The 15,481-nt window shown below is 40.4% G+C and overlaps 2 protein-coding genes across 3 annotated transcripts in view; one reads left to right on the top strand and one right to left on the bottom strand.

Annotated features, from left to right (window-relative positions):
* Positions 1–287: 287 nt before the first annotated feature.
* Positions 288–4,322, bottom strand: OXSM (3-oxoacyl-ACP synthase, mitochondrial). Its single transcript, XM_012644564.1, has 3 exons — positions 4,266–4,322; positions 2,430–3,443; positions 288–732 (listed from the first exon to the last, which is right to left on the bottom strand). The coding sequence occupies exons 2-3, from the start codon at positions 3,410–3,412 to the stop codon at positions 330–332; spliced, it is 1,386 nt and encodes a 461-aa protein (XP_012500018.1). The 5' UTR covers positions 3,413–3,443; positions 4,266–4,322; the 3' UTR covers positions 288–329.
* A 5,183-nt stretch (positions 4,323–9,505) lies between these two features.
* NGLY1 (N-glycanase 1) overlaps positions 9,506–15,481 on the top strand; it is a 53,206-nt gene continuing 47,230 nt past the window's right edge. For both annotated transcript variants that reach the window (XM_012644562.1, XM_012644563.1), the window contains exon 1: positions 9,506–9,756. In XM_012644562.1, the coding sequence (XP_012500016.1) occupies positions 9,626–9,756 (131 nt within the window). In that variant the 5' untranslated portion in view covers positions 9,506–9,625. The remainder of the gene's footprint in view (positions 9,757–15,481) is intronic.

Here is a 15,481-nt window from a genome sequence, read left to right as displayed (position 1 = left end):
TAAATGGTTCTCGTGTGGGGGTTATTTTGTCCCCCAGAAAACATTTGGTAATGTCTAGAAACATTTTTGCTTGTCAAACTGGGGAAGGAGGTGCTATTAGAATCTAGTAGGAAGAGACCAGGATGCTGTTAAACATTCTACAACGCACAGGACAACCTCCGTTTCCCCAAAAAAGAATTATCCTACCCAAAATATCAATAGTGCCAAAGTTGAGAAACTCTGACATACATAAAAGGCATCTGGATATTTATAGATAGATATACAGATATATATTATTTCTTTACTTATAACATTTAAGAATCAATATATGTAATTACAAATGATTGGTGCTACATGCCAGCAATACAAAGTGTTGCATTAGTACCACCAAAACCAAAGGAATTGGTGAGTGCAATACATCTTTTCTCAGTTTTCCATTCCTGTGCCTTTAGTGGAACATAATTGAGATCAAATTCTGGTTCTGTACAATCCAAGTTTAAAGTAGGTGGTAGTTTTCGATAATAACAAGCTAGTGTGGTAAAAGCCGCCTCGACTGCCCCTGCAGCTCCCAGCAGATGTCCTGTGGCTCCCTTAGTTGAGGAAACTGCAAGGGCATATGCATGGTCTTTGAAGAGATGTTTGATAGCTTTGTTTTCAGCAGCATCTCCCAATGGTGTGGAAGTAGCATGTGCGTTGATGTAAGATATCTCTTCAGGTTGTACACCTGCATCTTTTACAGCAGCAGCCATACATCTGATAAAATAAGAAAAGAAATTGAATTTATCAGGGCTAAGTTTAATTTTAACAGGAGATTCTTTTTCTATATGGCTTATGTGAAAGTAATATAGGTATCCTAGTACACTAAATGAAAAGAATCCTTCACTCTAGTAACAGAACTCCATCTTGGAGTACCATGTCAGTTAGAATGCCATCTGCATGGAAATTATGAATCACACACCTTGGACTGATTCATCATCATGAGTTAATAAACACACAAGCCTATGGATTGTATAATCTCTAATAAAATATAATTCCATTTATTTGAATTGGCACTTTTCGTTTAAGAAAAAACCATGTTGAGTGAAGACCAGAATAATTTTTCTTCTAGGGATTTTTTATGAATGTGGCAATTTTTTATGAGCATTATAACTACATTTTAATGTTTTCTTTCACATTTAAATGTAAAACTTGGCATATTTCCCAATAATCTACTACTTCAGTGCTTCAAATAACCTTTCAAAATCTTCTTTATTTAGGCTATTAAGAATTCTAAATAAATAAAGAATTCTGAAGCCAAACCAAAAAACAAAGAAACACATCTAAAAATAAAAAAAATTTCTCTGGAAGAACTTTTGAACACCTGTTAGATGTCAACATCCTTTTAGTTCCTGAGATATATCTATATCTATATTGATATAGATATTTCTTAATAGGCAGCTTCAAGTATAATTTGAAGTATGCTGAAAGGATTCTCCTAAATATTACTATTTCTTCATCTAGCTTGTTACTATGCTTGACATTTGTAACACCAGCAACTACTCACTAAAACTCAAAAGTGTAACTCAGGGGTTGATAAACCGTGGCCCTGGCTAGATGCCTGCTTTTGTAAATACTTTCATAGGAACACATCCATGCCCATTCATTTACTTGTCGTCTATGGCTGCCTTCACACGACAGTGGCAGAGCTGAGTAGTTGCAACAGACTCTATGGCCCACGAAGCCAAAAATATTTACTACTTGTCCCATTACAGAAAAGGTTTATTAACTCCCGGCTAATTTAACTGAGTAAAACATAATATGATTTAAGAACACTAAGCTTTTAACTAACATATTGACACATTATCAGGTTTTTTTTTTTTTTAAACACACTACTTATCTCTTCTACAACTGTTAAATTGCTTTTCAAAGTATGGCCCTTAGACCAGCAGCATCACCATCACCTGGGAGCTTATTAGAAATACAGAACCTCAAGTGCCACCCTAGATGTACAGAGTCAGAATCAGCATTTTAATAAGATCTCTGGGTAATTAAAGATTGAGAATTGTTGATTTGAAAAGAACAGAAGCCTGTTGAAATGGAGCGGAGACCAGACACATCTAGAAGGGTTGATTTTACTCTCCAAGTCTGATGAAGGGTTGAGGAGGAGGAGGATGACTGTGGGAGAGAGCATACTGATGCTTGTTAAGCAGAAATGGAAGCAGGAAAAGTTGGCAGAGACACATATGGTCTTCTTCACAACTTTATTGCTCTTAAATGCAATTTTTGTAAGGATGTTCAAATGTTTTCAAATATTTCAAATGTTTAAAGCAAAGAATTCAAAACCATGTTTAGTCTAAAATGGAAAAACAATAAAGATACTGTACGCCAAGGCCTGATACTATAATTTTTCCTAATTTGGGACTAAAGTATCTTATTGAAGACATATTTTGAAAGAAACAACCAGTCTTTACCTTAAGGCACCTTCTCCTTCAGGATCGGGGGCAGTTATATGACCAGCATCGCCTGAGAGTCCATAACCCAAAATTTCTGCATAAATTCGGGCCCCTCTTTGAACAGCATGTTCATGTTCTTCCAGCACCAGTACAGCTGCGCCTTCTCCCATTACAAAACCATCTCTCTTTGGATGAAACGGTCGACATGCCAACTTAGGATCTGAGTTTGTGCTCAGAGCCCGGGCTCTGGAAAACCCAGCAAGAGATAAAGGGCTAATGCAAGAATCTGTACCTCCAGCCACCATCACATCAGCATCACCATGGGCTATAAATCTAAAAGAATCTCCCACAGCATGAGCTCCTGTGGTACAGGCTGTGGATACTGCATGATTGGGGCCCTTGAGTTTATATCGAATACTGACCTGGCCTGCTGCCATATTGACCAGAATCTTAGGAACAAAGAATGGGCTAACTTTATTGTAACCTTTTGTCTGAAACATCAAAGCAGTTTCAGAAACAACTTCAAGAGGAATCATGCCCATGCCAATTGCAACACCAGTGGCTGCTTGATCAGCTACTGAATGAGGATGCCAGCCGGAATCTTTCATGGCTAATTCTGTAGCCCCAATGGCCATGATGGTAGGAGAAGACATGGACTTGATATCTGATTTGGAAACAAAGTTTTGTTCATTGAACTGACCTTCATCACAACCTCTTGGCACATAAGCAGCAACACTGCAAGGGATACTCTTATACTCTTCACCAACCACTGAAACAATTCCACTCTCTCCTTGGATAAGACGATCCCATACCAGTTGCGTTCCAACACCAAGAGGAGTCACTAAACCAATGCCTGTAATGACAACCCGCCTACACAATTTAGATGTTGGCACAGTTCCAAAAAATCTCCTTTTACTTCTGGTTAACCGCTGGCATAATCTTGAATATACAAGATGAGTGCTTGTAATTTTCAGGAAATTCTGCAAGCAGTTTGACAACATGGTTGAGACTCTGATGATCAGAAACACATTCCTGTAACAGACCACAACACACACAGAAAGTATTCACTGTTTAAAATCTTAAGGGCCAAAGAAATAACATCTAAGGTGTTCTTTTGGGTGCTTGATGAGAGGGGCTAATGCATACAGGGAAAATAATTGTTACATCATTTTTATTTATACTTTATCCTCAGACCACCTGTTTAGACTTAACTCCCTTTTTAGACTGTAAGTACCCTCAGACATTGGAAAACAAAAAAGTGAATTATTCATTCAATTCACCAAATCAGAATTAATAAGAAGTATAAAGGCAGTCCTAACCTGATCAGGGTGGCAGAAAGCATCTTTTTTCAGGATTACTGAGGACTTATTCTAAGTAGCATTTCTGGTAGTAGTGGCACAGAAAAGGCACAGGGCCTTTTCTTTGAAATGCAGTGAGCGGGCTTTATCTACCTTCAATGCCTGGAGATAACCAGCCTTTTCGAAAGGATACCCAAAGCCCTAGCATGACGGTTTGGACGCTTGGGTTGACAATCGACTCTGTGACTAGGCTTTCGACTGGGAGAAGGGAACAGGTCTTTCCACTCCCCTAAACTTCTCCAATCGGGTCATCTATGGAAGGAGAGGTTAGGACTAGCTGATCACTCCAGGGATACTGCGAAGGCCAACGGCTGGAGTAAAAAGGGTGTGGCCATTCCCTGCACCGCCCTCTCAAGCACCACCACACACCCAAAGAAAATATGTTGAGAGGAAAAGAAATCAGACCCCAGATCCTCGGACTCCCCTCTCGAAATTCATCCCCGACCCGATCTGGGTTGTGGAGGGGCGAAGGAAGAGAGCACCGAACAAGTGATACCTGTAACAGGGCTAGCGATGAACGCGCAGCCACGGGTGCTCCGTGAGGACGCTCCCGGCCGCACGCGCGCACGCATACGCACGTATGCGCATGCGCCCTCGCACGTACGCGTCCCGTCCAAGCCGGTTCACTTTGCGCCGCGTCACCTTGGCGGAGGTCAGACGGTGGGCGGTGGCCCGGATAGCGTTCGCCGTGGCAGACACACCACTGTTAGAACCACAGTGACTGGCAGATAATCAAGGATCTGCGAATAAAGCAATTAGATAGCGTTTTCGCCCATCAAAAGGGAATTTTTCTTTGGTAATGCCCAAATATTTGCGTGTTGGCGTAGAAGAGACACCATATTCTACTGTAATTCTAGGAAAGAATTAAGGAATTACTGTAGCCTCAAAGTTATTACTATACTTCGCAGTTATTTATAATAATGAATAAAGTAGAACCAAAATGCCCAACATCGGGAAATTGTGTATTTTGTGACACATCCAAATGTCATGCAGCCATTTAGAAGGATTTAATAGGTGAATATTAATGTGAAAAGATGTTGAGACTATTTGTAGGTATATCCACCTACAAAACAGTATATATCCATTTTTTCAAATATAATTTTTTAGAGGTCTGCAAGAATATACAATGATTATGATGTTTCCCTCCTTATTTTTGCTTAGCTTTATTTACTGCCTTCTCTACAATAAATAATGCTTTTGTAATTATAACAGTTTTTACTTTTTAAAAATTGTCTCCAGATCTACAGCAGTGTTCAAAATACCACACCTAATGTCTGACAACAATGGAGGCATTTATTTGTGTCTGAAACATTCATTATCTTTATTTGCACAGAGCTGGCTGTGAATCTGCAAAGGGAGAATATAACATGTAAATATAAAAAAGCAAGAAGTCAGGTGCTGTTTATTGACCACCTGTTGTTCACAGGCCTCGAAGCAGAAGTGTCATGGTATCTTCCACAAACTGCTGGGTACTGCAATATAATCAATGCCAAATGAGGTGTGGGACAAAGCAATAGTAAAAGCCTGAGAGTAAAGCAGAGGCTGGATCACAGCAGCTTTGGGTGTCATACTGAAGACTTTGGATTTGATCCCATGGGTCAGAGATCATATGCTGGTAGCCATGGTCTAATCAGGAGTGCAAAATTCTGTTACTAAATTTAAATTCCTCTGGGAATATCCTGGTAAACTCTCTTTCCCTTCACCAGTCTTCTCTACTCCTTTTTGTCTTGAAGAAAGCCACTTCATACATTTAAGTTACCTGGTTCCTGGCACCATTTGACTTAAGAATGTGGGCAGAAAGAGCCATAGAAAACTTTTTACCAGGAGAATAACATGATCAAATGTGTGCTTTAGAAAGATTATTATTGCAGCAGTGTACAGGGTGGATTGGAAGGATGTAGGAATGAACACAGGGAAGACAGTTAAAACTGGATGAAACATGATGAGGCCCTCAACTAAGGCAATGGCAAGGAAGAGAGATGCAGATGTTGAGAAGGAAATATTGCTAAGATATTGTTCCTGATTAGGTGGGGGTGGGTTTTTCTCTCACAGCCAGGAAGTCCTCTGTCCCCTTTCTCACCTTCTTAATCTGAGGATTATGTTCAAATTCTCCCTCCTCAATGAAACTACAGCTCACAATTAAATTTTCCTTCCTCTAAACTAGTAGTTCTCAAACTTTACTGTGCATCAAAATCACCTGAAGGGCTTGTTACTACACAGGTTGCTGGGCCCAGCCTTTAAAGATAGGGCTTGAGAGTTTGTCTTTCTGACAAGTTTCCTGGTGATGCTGATGATGCTGGTCTAACCACTGCTCAAATTCATTATAATTTCCATGAAAGTAGGGACCATGCTTATCTCCTTCACCGTTGAACAGTGCTTAGCACAGTGGTTGGCATTTAGTAATCACTTCATAAATATCTGGTGAATAAATGAATTATGGAAAGAATGAATAAACACCCTTACATTTGCTGGTATAGGCCCTTTTTGTGCACTTCTTACCAAATGACTTTTGTTTTTCTCTTCACAGTAACTTGTATTCTCAACTAAAGAGCTATTTGTGTGTAAGGTATCATTAGATTTGTCTTCCCCACTAGAAAAAGTATGCCATCTATCTCAGACTGCTTTGTGCACAGCAGGCACTGAATAAATAGTTGTTGGTTAATCACTTAGTGCAGTCAGACAATAGTGAATCACCATACCAATTCCTGAAAGGCTTCAACCCCTCTCCTTGCTGATGATCTTTATTGACGTTAACTTTATATATATATAAAACAAAACCAATCTTGGGGAAAATTTAGTGGGTTATTTTTTTTTTTCTATTTCATTTAAGAATAGTGCCACAATGTGTCAGCTCCAGAGATGATGTTCTTGATAAAGGTGGAATCCTGAAAAAAAAATTCATTATTTTAGAACAACAAAAAAAAGGACGTTCACAGCTGATTTAATACAGGACCATCCTCCTTTGGTCGTTTGAAGCAATGATGGATGTAAAGAAATTAAGGGTAGCTTAATAACTTCAACTTTTCTAAAGAAAACTGAAGAATCAAAATGTCTTGGCCAGGTGCGGTGGCTCATGCCTGTAATCCCAGCACTCTGGGAGGCCAAGGCAGGCGGATTGTTTGAGCTCAGGAGTTCAAGACCAGCCTGAGCAAGAGCGAGACCCCGTCTCTACTAAAAAAAAATAGAAAGAAATTATCTGGACAACTAAAAATATATAGAAAAAATTAGCTGGGCATGGTGGCGTATGCCTGTAGTCCCAGCTACTTGGGAGGTTGAGGCAGTAGGATCGCTTGAGCCCAGGAGTTTGAGGTTGCTGTTAGCTAGGCTGACGCCATGGCACTCACTCTAGTCCAGGCAACCGAGTGAGACTCTGTCTCAAAAAAAAAAGAAAAACAAAAACAAAATGTCTTCAACTTGATTTACATGAAAGAAGAGGAAAAGAGTGCGACAAAACCCCTTCTTATAATGAATTCCCTTAATAGCTTTATAAATGGTGGTATCCAAAAGAGACTGTAGTTACTCAAGAACTTAGAGATGTTGGTAAAGAGTCATCTGGAAGGACTCAAATTTCAGGTGATTTTAAAAAACTAAATGGTGATTTCTATGATTTTATGAACTATACATTATCATCACAGTATTAATGCTATGGCAGTGTTTTTTCACTCTGTGGTGGCTTATTCCTCCACAAAAGTACTTTATGGCCATTATGTCTGTCAAGGGGAAGGCTGAGCTGACAGCATTCTGCCCCTCCCCTATCCTCCTTGCTTCAATTCCAGAGCATTTCCACTTTGGTGTTTTGTATATAGGGAGTCTAGGATTGTATTTGAAAAAAAAGTGTTTTGTTGCTTTAAAAAAATCATAAATACTGTATAATATATAGTATCTTTATATATTATAAGGATAAATAAATGTACCAGTGGAAAAAAGAAACCCAAATTAAGGGGAATATAATCTGTGGCAGAGACAGCTAGTTATAACCCCAGCCCTGCCACCCTCTTATTCCATTATGTAGTTGTGAGAGGAACCTGTCCAGCTAGGAACTACACTTCCCAGCCTCCCCCACTTTTATCTAGATGGGGCCTCATTCTTACTAACCATATGGTAGAGAAAATGCTGTATGTCATTTCTGAGCTCATGTGGTTAAAAAGTAGGTGTGCCCTTTTTTTTTTTTTTTTTTTTTTTTTTTTGCCCAACCAGTAACTAAATGTGTAAGTCTCTGAGGCTCTATGGCAGGAGTTAGCAAACTACAACCTGCAGGCCAAACCCAGCAGGCTGCCTATTTTTGTAAATAAAATTTCATTAGAACATAGCCATGCCCACTCATTTTAAAGTATTGCCTACAGGAGGTGCAACTGCAGAGGCAGAGTTTCAGTATTAATAGTTGAGACATACTCTGTGGTCCATAAAGCCTAAAACATTTACTCTCTGGCTCCTTACAGAAAACCTTTGTTTACTACTGTTACAAGGGAGGCAAGGGGCATGGGCTCACTGACTAATGACATCTGCATTATTAAACTGTTACATGAGCCAGAAAGAAATTTCTCTTGCATTAAGCCACTGAAAATTTTAGTTACAGCTACTAGCAACATACTATCTGTTGAACACACTATTCTTCCAAGTTGGTCCAAAACCTACTTGTTTATTAAAAACTTATGCATATCTGGCGGATTAATGATAAAGTGGATAGCATAGCTCACGGGCTTGCTCAGACATAGTGGATAAAAACTTCAAACCTTAAAAGCAAACAGATGAAACATCAATAACTTTTTAAGAGGTTACTTAGACAAATAACTTACCTTAAAAACAGAAGGTCAAGAAAAGTATTTGTTGAGGTTTGGAAAGGAATTTCTAAAAACAAGGAAGCCATTGGTGAAGTATACTATCAAAGGCATGGTGAGGCAGATGCTGCATTAAAGTAGTTAGGGATGCATCTTCTAATAGGAATAAAAGACACTGATCACATGATCTACCTGCAGAACAAGACTCACAGAATAATACCCTTACAATGTGGGATGCAGGTTTTTATTCTCCGCGCCCCTATTCTGTTATTATTCTGTTACGTGTTTTATGCTGGTCACCAGACGGTAAATTGAGCCCACTCATTAATATATTTCAACCTGTGGTTTAAAAAACACTTCTTTACAGAGTAATCATACTATTTGAGCTGGGACTTAAATTTAAGAGCTTTTCAATCTTTTACATAATTCTGAAAAGAAATCATACATCATAAATCCAGCAGAGTTTACAGCCACGCTTTTGTGTTTCAACGTTTGTTGTTCCTTCCTTCTGGGGTCTTTCACCTACATCTGTCTAGAACGCCCTGACAACATGCGAAGAGAAGGTTGTTTTATTTGTGGGGAAAGGAGAGGGGTATAGGCGGTTGCTCGATCAATTGAAGCTGACATGGGTCGCGGAGGAATCCGCGTTTCTGCCAGGCACGAGACAGCACCTACTCGCTCGGTCCCTGTTGGCCGAAACCTCCCACCCCTCCAAGACGAGCTCCTCAGCCCCGAAGACCTGGCACTCCGCCCCTCCCGGCCAAGCCCCCCTCCCCGGCTCCCCACCCAGGCCACCGCCCCTCCCTGCCAAGCCCCCCAACCCTTACGACCAGGCACCCTACTCTTCCTAGTCGAACCCACCTGCCTCCCCGGCCTTCCTTCTCCTCCCCGAAAAGCCCTGCCGGGCGAGGTCCCCCTACCTTCCGAACAGCCTCTCCCCCCCCCCCGAAAAGTCCCCGCAGCTCCCGGCCAAGTTCCCCGCCCCTCCCGGCCCGCTGCGTGGCCGCCGCGCGCTGAGGCGCCTGCTCAGTGCTGGACGCGGCGCGCGGGGGGCGGCGACGGCTGCTGGCGCTCAAGCATGGCGGCCGCGGCGCTGGGCAGCTCCTCCGGCTCGGCGTCCCCGGCCGTGGCCGAGCTCTGCCAGAACACCCCTGAGACCTTTCTGGAGGCCTCCAAGCTGCTGCTCACATACGCTGACAACATCCTCAGGTGCGAGGCCACGGGGTTGGACGGAGGTGCTGGGGCAGGCAGGCCGTGGCGCCTGCTTAGCCCGGGTCTGGGGGCGCCCGGCCCGGGCCCCAGAGGTCGGCGAGGCCCAGAGAGACCCGGGCCCGGACCCGCTTCGGCTCGGCGTCCGAGCCGCTGGCCAGGGGCCCCAGTACTCGGCCGCGTTCCACCGCTGCCCGAGAAGAGGAAGTTTCTTTGCAGTTGAGACTTGGCATCTCATGTCGGGGTGCTCGGTGTGAACTGGAGGTCCCAGGGATAGGGCAGGGCGGCGGGGAGGTGGGAAGACGTGCCCCAGACACGGCCTCTCGTCTCCTTGTTTGACTGTCTTAAATGTCAGGACGTGAACGATAACAGCGTTTCATTCCCACAGCGAGTATTTTTCTGAGCAGGGTGGCTTACATTTCCACATGCTTATCAGAAGTTAATTCCTGACAAAGTGATGTATTCATTTTCTGAATATCCTAAAACTAAAGCATAATACTACCGAAGTGGTGGGGTTTTGAATTTTTAATGGTTTTTTTGTGTGTGCATTTTTGTCGATTGAAACATTAACCGTAGTATTTTACAGTTACAGTTTTTCATGTTAATGGCTGGATTCTACTATTCAACATTACCCTTTAAATAAGTAGGAATTAGTGAAGGTTACCACTTTTGATAAGAGTAATTTGCTTCATTCTCCTGTGAGCAAAAAGTATACTTCTAAAGCTTTAAAGGACCTTACAGATTTGGGAGATTGGGAGGCAAATTTGATTGTTCATTTTGAATCATTATCCACCCTCAATTCTTCAGATCAAATGATATCATGTCTTAAAGAGGGACATGGTATGTGGACGAGGGAAGTAGAACTTAGGTTAAAGGAGCTGCAGGTGCTTTAGTGGTGTTACTTCGTTTGTCAGGTCACCGTGATCATCTAGGGTCTCTGTCCTCAGCCCCTGGTACACTTGCTCTTCTAAGTGGTTGGTATATTGGCATGAAATCTAACAGGAAATTCTTCTCAGTTTCAAGGTTATAGATTTCATGTGACCCATTTTTTAAAGACATTAGTTACAAGAGCAGTTTTTTTATCCATGGCAATAATATTGTTCATTTAGGTAAAACGTTAATGATTTTTAAAGTAAATTGAAGGGAAAACATATTGAGCCCTTATTATGTGCCAGATGCTATGATGAATGCAGCACATGGCCTGTTCATAGCTACAGTTGTGACCTGTGTGGGGACCACCTTCCTCTGTGACAGCTTCTGAACTCATCTTTTATTCCTTGAGAGGCCTTACATCTATCTACTCAAGAGTTCATGGATGGCAGTGGACTCTGAATGAACTAGGAGACTGAGTTCTCCCAGGGTCCATCAGCTGGGACTTCCCACCTGCAAAGCCACCAAGTTATTTAAGCCTCACTGTTGAGAAAAGAGAGGTGGCCTTCTAATGAGGACTAACTTCTGCTTTCCATCCAGTGAAACTGAAAATGCTGAGATCCAGTTGTTTTGAGGAAGAAAACCTTTGCATGCAAATAATGAGATTTAACATCATAATCACCATTATGAATGTTTACTAAACTCTTAAAAGAAACTTGGCATGCTGTCAGTTACAGTTTTTACTAATGGCTTATGTTTCTGATCCTGAAGAGTTTTTATCTAAAAAAGAAATTAGGGGAGTTTAGAACTCATATAATTGGAGCTGGTATGAAATACTTCCCTTTTTAGTTTGTCTTAGGTATTATAATAGTGTCCCTGTCCTCCTACTCTTAGAATTCAAACTCCTTCAGGCTGCAGTGGGAAGGAAGGAGGAGACTGATAACCCCCAAGTTCTTGCTAACCTCTTAACAGAAAAGCTCCAGATCCCTTCTTGGTCCTCAGTCACACAACTTTACAGATATGCCAATCTAACTTATTTGAGAGTGGAGAAAAGCAAGGTTTTCTGTTCCTTTTGCTGTTTGGGGAAATCCACTAGCATTAGAGGTAAGGGATTCTATAAGGGATATTGTCTTGATATGCTGTGCCCCTACTTCAGGGTCCAATATACAGTTGAGCCTTGAACAACACTGGTTTGAACTGGGCAGGTCCACTTATATATGGAGTTTTTTCAACTGTGCGCCGATGAAAAATATAGTATTCCCCAGAGGCCAGTTTTTCATATAAGAGGGTTCTGCAGAGCTGACTGTGGGACTTGAGTAGCATGGATTTGGGGATGGGGGTGGGCGTGTCCTAAAACTGATCCCCCATGTAAACTGAGGGACGACTATGGTATTTTACAGAATGAGTGCCAAAATGAGAATTTCATTAGCAGATTTGGTTTTTTTGAAACCACGATACTTTCTGCTATACACACTGCATCTCAAGTGAAAATAATATTTTTATTAAGTTTTAAATTTCTGCTTTGGATGATGTTTATGCTGTCCTCCAACTAGCAGTCATAAATCATTACGAAATAAAATGTGCTAATTTGCATGCACAAGGTGCCATGAGTTTGCACCTTTTACCTTTTTTTCGGTTTACTGACTTCTAGACAAAAATGAGCTATTTTAAATAATATCTGCTCTCTCAAAAATTTGTAATAGCTTCACTGACATTCCATAGTGATTCCTTACATACTTCGCTTCATTGGTTCCATAAAATGTATATTTGATTTTCCACTAATTTTCTTTGCAAACTGTACACAGTTATTAATTAACCAGCTGCACTGGGTGTGATTGGAAAATGGCAAGAATGGAAAATGATTTCTTTCTTCAAAGAACATAAATATATTTGGGAGAAAGGCACAAATACAGAAAACAGTTACAGCATAAAATCTAGAAAACAATTTTAAGGCGATGTTTAAGCACTTAAATATTTTTGGGAGGAGCTTGCAGGGAAACCTGACGTGGGACAATTTTGAGAATGTAGGTTTGATAAAGTGAGACTGGTTGATGGAGTAACAGAAAACGTGTATCTGACATGATAGGCAAGAGAAAGCAATTGTAGTTTCTGGAGTCAAAGAGAAGCATAATGAAAGAGTTCCATGTAGAATAATGTGAGACACAAGGCATTGATTTTAATTGTGAAGCTATTGTGTAGTCATAAATGTAAATGGGGATGGAATAGAGAAGTGTTGTAGTCAGGGATTGGCAATTCTCAATGACTGAACACATGGAGTGGAACTGGTAATGGGAGAAGATAAAATAATCAAAAGTAATTTTAGATTTCTACTCTATTACTATTGACACCGGGAGAAGTTGAGGGTGGGTAGTGGATTGAGGATTGGTGAATTCGTTGGCAGCTTCTGTGGTGAAGAGTATGGAAGTTTTATAACCAAACATGTTTCATGTTAAACTAGTTTAGGTATATAAGTTTTGCTTGTCAGGAACAGAGAATAGTAGAGTTAGAGCCAGAGATGGTTCACATATGGTTCTTAAGGCAAAAAGGGGTTTTTGAAAAATTTAGGTATATCTCAGAATAACATATTTTTAGGACTAGATATAAAATTTAAAGTTACCTACAAACCAGCTTTTGTGATGAGTAGTACAAATACAAGATTCTAAGATGCACTTATGTACTAAGTTTCCACTTATGTGGACCCTTTCTGGGATTATGCATTCTAAAGAAGATGAGGGCTAGTAAATGATTAGATATATTCTCAAAGTTTCTGAAATTCTGGAATAGGTAATTTTTTCTTTTTTCTGAGATGCTATTACTGTTGCCTACTATTAACGTGTCTTACAATCTTAGAAATATGGTAGACTGTGACATTTAAAGTGAAAAGTGTGACTTTTCCCTACCATTCATACCATAAGAACAAAGGCTAATTTTCCATAAGTTAAATATTTGATAACTGTAGGGGTATGACAACTAGGTAGACACCAAAATATGTTCAAAGTGATGGTTGAGTGACATACAGGAAATTTTGCTGCCCTTACAAGTGCTCATTCATTCAGCATCATCAACAACTCAAAAAAATCCCAAGCAAAAGCACAAAATAATTGCTAACAAGCTGCATAAATAATACAAGTTACAGAGATAGTTAATGGGCAGCAGAGATAGAGAAAAAATACAGCAAAGCATTACATCAAAAACTGGGAAAAGTCTTCAGAGAAAATTAAGTTAATGGAAGAAGATTGAGCAAAAGTGAAGTTGATCCTTAGGATTACTTTAACATACTGAAGGATAAGGAGTGTGGTAATAAGCTCAAGGACAGTGTACACACTGGGATGATGCTGAAAAGTTAAGAGTTTAAGAAAATATTTGTATGGCACTTTTCCAAGGTCAGGAAACAGGATTTGATGGGTTTGAGGTCTAATGGCCCTACAGACAAGTTCTCTAAGTCTTTCAGGGCTTCAGGGGCAGGCTTTTGACATTAGTCTATGCTCAAAATGTTGGCCGGTTTGCTCAACATATTTAGTAAGAGAAAGATACGATTTGGAGAACTGGACTTGACTCTTTACTGGACCCTATTTACAATGTGCTTTTAGTGAGAAAAACAGATAAATGATATGTGAGATTCCAGAGATGGTATAAAAACTTGCTCATTAAAAACTAAAGAGGAAAGTCTGAACTACGTATCAACGTTTACGTTGAAACAACATATATCAAAATAACGAGCTATATATGAATATCTAGTGTAAATTTTGTAAGATTTCCGAACAGTGGAGAAAGAAGAAACACTAGAAAATCAAACAGAGAGAAACACTCTTAAGCATGTAGAGATCTGAAATCTATTGGCAAAAAAATAGATCAAAATAGCTTAAACAGTTTTGAACCACTAGGGTATATCATCCTAGTGGTACTGACGTGTTTATGACCCTGTGGAACGTGTCAAGTGTCTTGAAAAGATGCCTCATTTACTTGTAACTAGCTTTGATAAACGTAAGATTATTTTACAGTTTTTTTTGTTTGTTTAAGTAGTAAGAAAGAGAGGCCACTTGTAACAACATCGTGTAGTTTAGAAGGGCCAGGGGTGCCAAACATTCTGCAGTACACAGGGAAGCCCCCACAACAAAGGCCCCAAATGTTAGTAGTGCCGAGATTGAGAAACCCTTATCTAATAGAATAGTAGGGGATAAATTTTTCTGTGTTTTTCAACTATCTATGATTCTTAGATTACCTGTGATGAAGAACATTGGTTTTGTTTTTAATTTCCAATCCTTTGTGGACCTTTAACTTTGTAAAATACAGTGAAAATTTCATGGCAATATCAAATTGCTATAAAAATTACTGAACACTCTCAATATCTGCTCTTCTCATGGATGGTTAGTTAAGAATTTATAGATCAGGCCGGGCGCGGTGGCTCACGCCTGTAATCCTAGCTCTCTGGGAGACTAAGGCGGGTGGATTGTTTGAGCTCAGGAGTTCGAAACCAGCCTGAGCAAGAGCGAGACCCCGTCTCTACTAAAATTAGAAAGAAATTAATTGGACAACTAAAAATATATAGAAAAAATTAGCCGGGCATGGTGGCACATGCCTGTAGTCCCAGCTACCGGGAGGCTGAGGCAGGAGGATCACTTGAGCCCAGGAGTTTGAGGTTGCCGTGAGCTAGGCTGACGCCACGGCACTCACTGTAGCCCGGGCAAAAGAGTGAGACTCTGTCTTTAAAAAAAAAAAAAAAAAAAAGAGTTTATAGATCAGTACCAATCTGTGGACATTTTGAATAGCACTTTAGAACTTTTGTCTCTGAATATTCTGTAATAAACTTGTATAATTTTCGAAATTAAGGAAAAAGAAGCTTAAAAACATTCAT

Source organism: Propithecus coquereli, unplaced genomic scaffold (genome assembly GCF_000956105.1).
Source record: "Propithecus coquereli isolate 6110/MARCELLA unplaced genomic scaffold, Pcoq_1.0 Scaffold214, whole genome shotgun sequence".
NCBI classification, from domain to species: domain Eukaryota; kingdom Metazoa; phylum Chordata; class Mammalia; order Primates; family Indriidae; genus Propithecus; species Propithecus coquereli.
This window is presented reverse-complemented; position numbering and strand designations above follow the sequence as displayed.